Raw genomic sequence first — 6870 nt, 5'->3', positions numbered from 1 at the left:
CAATACAACGCTACAAAGCAAAATTGGTAAATGGTTAAGATACATGGAGAGATTGATAAATCCTGACCTGTTTTTCTTTCTTTCTTTTTAATTTTTATCTTATACTCATATGGCTCTAAAATGTTTCCAAAAAGCGCCCATTGATTTCTGCATATCCTAGTAATATATGAGAGACCCGTACGAGATTCATTTAGCTCATTCCAGACCGTATGAATAGCTTAAAAGAAAGGTTATTGTGATCTGAATTCCAGAAGAAAATTGGGCACCTTGATTGCAAGATCAACCGGAACTTTGGGTCATGTTCCAATCATAGAACGACCGGATCCTGATAAGAGATGATAATAAGCCAAGGGCTCTCTATTGAAATATTGGGTATCTACTCTATCAAAGAAGGGAATGCTGTCACAAAAGCAAGCCTTGTTGGGATTCAAAAGGGGGGCGGTGAAAAAACAAATCTAAATACACCTTTAGTGGAACCAAATTGAATTCTAAGATGGGATTGCGCAAAAACAACAGAGGATATTTACTAAGGCCCTGTTTTGATCACCACTTGAAATATGACCGGATTGCATTTGAGATAACAGTAACCACGCATTAGTGACTTGGGTAAGGATAAATTCCGGGTTATCAAGAAATTTTTAATCCTTAAAAAATCTCTCTAATACACAATTACTGTTAATGAAAATGAGACCCCCACGTGGCAACAAAACAGGGCCTACGGATGATTAAAATACAATAGATGATAACTCCTAGGTTTGTAGAATAGAGCTGTGTTTTGCAGTGAGAAACGGAGATCCCCATGGAAGAGTGCAGTGGGAAAAAGGGAAGAGAGAGCTTGTGATTATGGCGAGAAACAAAATAGCAGCAAGTAAGATCACAATAGAAGGTATTTAGTGGTACATTCCCCACGTTCAAGGATCATATAATCCTCAACAACTGCATATCGCGAAGTTATTAGGCAAGCCTACTAAGATTCAATACTTTTCCATTTAGCCGGTCATGGTGATTCAGTAACACTCCCACAATAAACAACCCTAATGCATGCCTCTTGCATCTGAGAAACATGTGCAGGATCCTCACAAACAAAACCCACAGTTGGGATACCCTGTTAGATACAATGGTTAAACAAACAGGTTGGTGAAGTTATCAAGTGAGGCACCTCAATTTGAAATTGAATTACTGGCCTAATATCAGGACGCCATTGGCCATCCTTTTATCTGTCCATTTGTTTTGTACATATGGCCCACCAAATCAGCTGACTAGCCCAAACCTCATACCAGCATAACAGCACATTTTGCATTGACACACTCAGATCTGACAAACATGTGCCTCAAGTGAGAGGGTCAAGCTTATGATGTATGCCACAATATACTATTTTAAACACACACCACACTCATAAAATATGGTTGTAAGTAGAAAAATAACTGCATGACGGTCAATAAGTGTACCATGAAAAGATTGAAATGAACAAAACAGTAAACTAAGTCTCAAAATAAAAAAAGTGTTGACAGCCAATTATGGAAATCTAGTCTCAATTTTCTATCCAATAGGAAGAAATCAACCACACAAGGCAAATATCATGACCTACCACTGCACTTCCTACCCTCCACCTATGGATTTACTTGATCTTCTTCTTCGGCCTCAACTGAAATCCAACCAAAACCCAACAGAAGAAATAAATGGATAATTAATGTGCACGAATTATGTCAAGTGATACGTGATTGATTGAGAAAGCATCAAAACTATACCTGATTGCTATGGCCGCACTTCTTTTTCCTGCAGTTCACAGCTCGAGGATGCAGGCGGGCATAACACCTGTAAAGCAAACACATTAATTGAGGTGAAGGTGAGATAAAATGAAGACAATGAAAAGTAAGAATGGAAATAAAAGCAGTGAAAAGTTGGATAAGAATGGAAATAAAAGCAATGTAAAGTTGGAAAAGTAGTTCAAAATTGTTTGATGTTATCCTAATTCATTGATGTGGCTTTCTACACATCTTTTTTTTCTTCACTTAAACAAGAAAGCCTCTCTGCATGCCACCATCTGCCACGAGAAAAAATACATGTGGCTAGAAACAATGGCAATTGTCTCATAAAAAAGTGACGCAATGCTCAATTCTTATCGCAAAGCCAATCCTAATCGAGCGAGTTTTCAAAGTTACATGCTTCATCTAGACATTCTTGTAAGACAATATTTAGCAATGTTTGGAGTTCTCCTAAGAGATCCAAAGATTCATGAGTTTATGTACTTGGTTTGTCAAAGAACATACACAAGTTTGTTTTTCTTTCCTTTTAATTTTTAATTTTTTAAATTTATTATTTATTTATTTATTTTAATTTCATGAGCGAGAATGCAAGAAATCACCCATAAAAGCAATCAACCACCCGTACATGTAAAGACTAAAGTACAAACAATGGAGTTGCAAATGGCTCAGTATCGATATATTTACTTGTTATTATGCCCATGGAGCACACTCCATGGCTCGAAGTTAGGCTCATCACTAATTATCCTAACTAAAGGATAAAAAAAAGGACCCAAAAGTTGGCGACCATTTATTTTTAAATTAGAAATTTGAATCTTGTCATAATCCCAGCTTTTTTGTTTTCCTTTTTTAACTTGAATTTTGGTCACCAGATGGCTATTCACATCACATTTGCAGCATGTCACTATGGAGGCCCCCGTTAAAGTAAGTTGTGTAATAAGACATTCATGTTCCTCATAAATCACAAACCCAATCAATCAGTCTAGATCCAGACAAATTATAACAGGCATTAATGGTATGTTTCTTAGGATGTGTTTGGGTGCCCATGAGAAATGAGTTTGAGCTACGATTGTGGGCGACTCAAGTGTCCAGATGGGTGTAAGAAGCATACCAACAGCTGGATTTGAGCTAAGATTGTGGGTGACTCCAGTGTCCAAATGGGCGTAAAAATTTCCGTGGAATGAGTTTTCCATTGTGCTGAATTTGATGAATGGATTGAATATTCTAAGACATGGCACATGATCGTGTGTGGAAGGCAGTCAATCACTGCCCTGCTAAACTCATTTCAAAAAGAAGTGATGGCAGCTTTGCCCGAAAAAAATGCAGGCATCTCGCAGATGTGATGAGAAATGAAAAATGGCTGGCATCCAAACACACCCTTGGTGTATTGTTGCAATAAATTACTTCATCGAAGACAATGATTAAACCAAAAAATAAAAATGACGTGCAAATAATCTGCTAGCTATAAGCTTACCAATGACAACATGTATACCTTAAAGATTAGAATTTGAAAAGTGTCCTTTTAAATCTGTTTTATACAAGTAGGGACCATGCTCATGCAATCGAGAGCATGAACAAGAAGCATGACAACATGGATGGAGTACGACCCAAAATTTACAGATTTGATAATAGTTGTGACTGTTATTTGAGATGACCATTCCATTAATTTCCTAATCATTTATTCGTAAGCTACTGATCCAAATTGTTCCACCTGGGAGATTTTATAGTAATCACGTAGCTATCACATGTTCCTTCATACCAACGGTCAAGGCAAGCTAACCATGGGCCTCAAATCTAAACATGCAAATGTTATCTATTTTACTACTACAAGCATCAAATCATTCTACTAATCTCGTTGTTATTTCTACACGAACAAACACATAAAATTCATTCATCACTCGCATATAGAAACAAATATCTAGTCATGTGTGCTTCAAACCTTCAAATTTTCTAAAAAAAAAAGTATATAAATAAATAATGGAAATGAATTACATACTTCCGGCAGATCATTTTATCTTGATTGTACTTTCGGGCCAACGCCATCAAAGACGGTTCGATAATCCCGCCACGGAGCCTCAGCACAAGATGCAGCGTCGATTCTACAAAACATATCCAACCCATCCCAAATCAACGGTGATAAGAGAACATCCGAGCATAAGATCCGATGATATGCACACATACCTTTCTGGATATTGTAGTCCGCGAGTGTACGGCCGTCTTCGAGCTGCTTTCCTGCGAAGATCAGACGCTGCTGATCCGGTGGAATTCCTAAGAACAATAAAATCCCTCTATATCAGATCTAACCTATGTAAAGAAGATAAAATGAAGGAAAATACAGTGGATAAATGAAAATTAGGGTTAGGATTAGGGTTTTTCTACCTTCCTTGTCCTGGATCTTGGCCTTGACATTGTCGATGGTGTCGCTGGATTCAACCTCTAGGGTTATGGTCTTCCCCGTTAGGGTTTTCACGAAGATCTGCATCTTCTTCTTCGCTTCCTACCCTTTCTCCACTGCTCTGCTCTTACAAAAGAAGAGGCATTTTATACTCGGTTAGCTGAAGGTAGGGTTTCTTACGGGGGGAGCGAGTTAAGTGCGGCCCTTACCGTGAGGCCCACCTTGATATATGTATTCTATATCCACGCCGTCCATCTGTTTTTCCATGTCATTTTAAGGGCATAAGTTAAAAAATGAAGAACTAAATCACAAGTGGACCATACTATATGAAACAGTGGTGATTGGACGACCTACCATTAAAAACTTCCTCGGGTCCACTGTAAGGTTTCAATAATGTTTGTTTTCCATCCAACCGGTTGGCAAGGTCACATAAACCTCGATGAAGGAATAAAACAAATATCAGCTTGCTCCGAAACTTTTGTAGCTCATAATGGTCAATCACCACTGTTTCTTATGGTGTGGTCCATCTGAGAATTGAACCTGTTTCAATTTTGAAATGGTGTAATAAAATGATCTGTCAAAACAGATGGAAGGCGTGGATATATAATATATATACACATAAATGTGGGCCCAACGGAAAGGGCCTTTCCTAATCCCCTCTAAGGGAGTTACTTTCACAAACCTAGAGACACGTGTAAGGATCTTCCATGAGATCCATTCCGTCCATTAGGTCTTATGACCCATTTTAACCATTGAGCTTAAAATTCATGATCTTATAAAACTTAAGTAGGCTACACCACAAGAAAAAGTTAGGATGAAATACTCACCTTCGCTTTTATGTAAGGACCCACCGCCATTCCATTTACATGATGTGCTTCATATAGATGAAAGAATTATAAAAAATTACAGTATTCTAAAACTCAAGTGGGCCATGTGATGTGAATTTAGAAGTTCTAGGTGGCCAACTTGAACGTTTAAGTCATCCTGAATTTTCAGGTTAAGGCCCGTACGGTACAAAATTCAACACCGAAGGCATAAGGTAGTACTTTACGTGTTGAATGGCGTGGATTCCATGAACATTAAGTCATTTGGCCCATGTTAGTGGAAGTAACGTGAGGTACACGAGGGTTTTCATTTCTCTCTGCATTAGTCGTGGGTAGGGCTGATAAAATTAAAATTTTGAGTAGGCCTGGCCTACCAGGCCCAGCCCAAGCTGTTCAAAATCCAGCATTACTTCAAATAAACTGGCAATCTTGAAATAAGATTAATTGGGCAATCTTAATCTTTACCTCACTGATAATTTTTTCAATTTTTTAAAACAGGTTTACTGGAACTTTTTCTTCCTAAACTTTCAATCGATGTTTGATGTTTACCAATTTGAGAGTAATTCATGACAAATCTAATCAGGAGAACATAACTTGGACAGTTTAATTTGATTCACTTGTATGCAACATAAGTCATCTCTAAGTTATTCCTTAGTCCTTGTATATCATCCATTGCCCCAATGGTATTGAAGTTTTCCTCTTTAGGAAGACATTTCCGCAACGAAATTGTTGTGGTGACTTGTGCATTAAGGAACTAAAGCACTGAGTTGCAGCACGGATTTTATGTGAATTAGAATTCAAATCACAATTATTATGAAATTTATGTGAATTGAAATACTAAGCTGCCAATTGGAATACTAAGCTGTATTTAGCATTATAGATATGGATTTCATTTGAATCTAAAAGATGTGTTTGACACTTTCTACTGCGTTTGACTAATTCTCACTAATGACATACTCTGAGATTGATGTGAAATTCACCTTGTCATCATGTGTGTGACTTTATTTTAGCCGTAGAGCTCAAAAGTCAGCTTGGGCAATGATTAGCGTGGATCATTACGATTTGAGACTATATACATGACATCGATCTCCCAATTGTTTCCCTTTATATGGCCCATCTGACTCACGAAATAGGCTGATTTTTGAGCTCTACAATTAATTTGAGGTGACAAAGTTAGTAACTAGGTTGGATTTTAAGTAAACATCATGGTGGGGCCTACAAAATTTTCAAATCAACTAGAGACATTTCCTTGCAGGGTGATGACAACTCATTTAGGCCTTAAAAATTTATTGAAATGGTTCGCTATGATGTTTATGTAAAATCTACTTCAATTACTAGGTGCATCACTCAATTTTAGGCATAGGACCCAAATATCAGCATAGCCAGTGATTTAGGTGGACCAAATGATTGGAAACAATGTACTGAATGTACCTCTTTTATATGTTTCACTTTGTATGGCCTACCTAAATCATGGACTAGGCTGATTTATGGAAGCTAGGATTAAAATGAGGTGATGGACCTTGCAGTCAGGGGTGGATTTTACTTAAACATTAAGGTGGGGGATATATCAATTCTTGAAGTCAAGTGGAACCATTTCATGCAAAGTCAAATTCCTACCCTTAAAAATGTTGTGCGACTTGACCACCAGGATGTTTATATAAAATCTACCTTGATCACCAGGTGTGTCACTTAGTTTTAGCCATAGGATTAAAAAATCAGCCCATTCTGTGATTCAAGTGGGCTGTATGAAGGGAAGCAACAACCCTCATCCTCCAAACTATTTCATTTCATGTGGGCCATATCAATTGATTTTTTTTTTTTTTATCCTTACGCCTACGTTCTATCTTTGCATCTAATAGTTGGAGTGGATTTCATATACCGAAAAAAA

At 37.5% G+C, this 6870-nt stretch overlaps 1 protein-coding gene across 1 annotated transcript; it reads right to left on the bottom strand.

The window, feature by feature from the left end:
- Positions 1–1393: 1393 nt before the first annotated feature.
- On the bottom strand, positions 1394–4307 carry LOC131233386 (ubiquitin-ribosomal protein eL40 fusion protein). Its single transcript, XM_058230076.1, has 5 exons — positions 4143–4307; positions 3945–4031; positions 3760–3862; positions 1749–1815; positions 1394–1645 (listed from the first exon to the last, which is right to left on the bottom strand). The coding sequence occupies exons 1-5, from the start codon at positions 4243–4245 to the stop codon at positions 1619–1621; spliced, it is 387 nt and encodes a 128-aa protein (XP_058086059.1). The 5' UTR covers positions 4246–4307; the 3' UTR covers positions 1394–1618.
- Positions 4308–6870: the final 2563 nt, after the last annotated feature.

This window comes from Magnolia sinica, chromosome 18 (assembly GCF_029962835.1).
Source record: "Magnolia sinica isolate HGM2019 chromosome 18, MsV1, whole genome shotgun sequence".
In the NCBI taxonomy this organism is placed as follows: Eukaryota; Viridiplantae; Streptophyta; class Magnoliopsida; order Magnoliales; family Magnoliaceae; genus Magnolia; species Magnolia sinica.
The sequence above is the reverse complement of the archived record's forward strand: the minus strand, read 5'-3'. Positions and strand labels throughout refer to the sequence as shown.

Excerpts from the sequence above, each read along its gene's own strand:
- LOC131233386 (XM_058230076.1), bottom strand. The coding sequence starts at position 4,245 with ATGCAGATCTTCGTGAAAACCCTAACGGGGAAGACCATAACCCTAGAG. Across the intron at positions 4,032-4,142 it reads CAAGATCCAGGACAAGGAAG|GAATTCCACCGGATCAGCAG; the intron begins GTAGAAAAACCC and ends TATTGTTCTTAG. Across the intron at positions 1,646-1,748 it reads AGTGCGGCCATAGCAATCAG|TTGAGGCCGAAGAAGAAGAT; the intron begins GTATAGTTTTGA and ends GTTGGATTTCAG.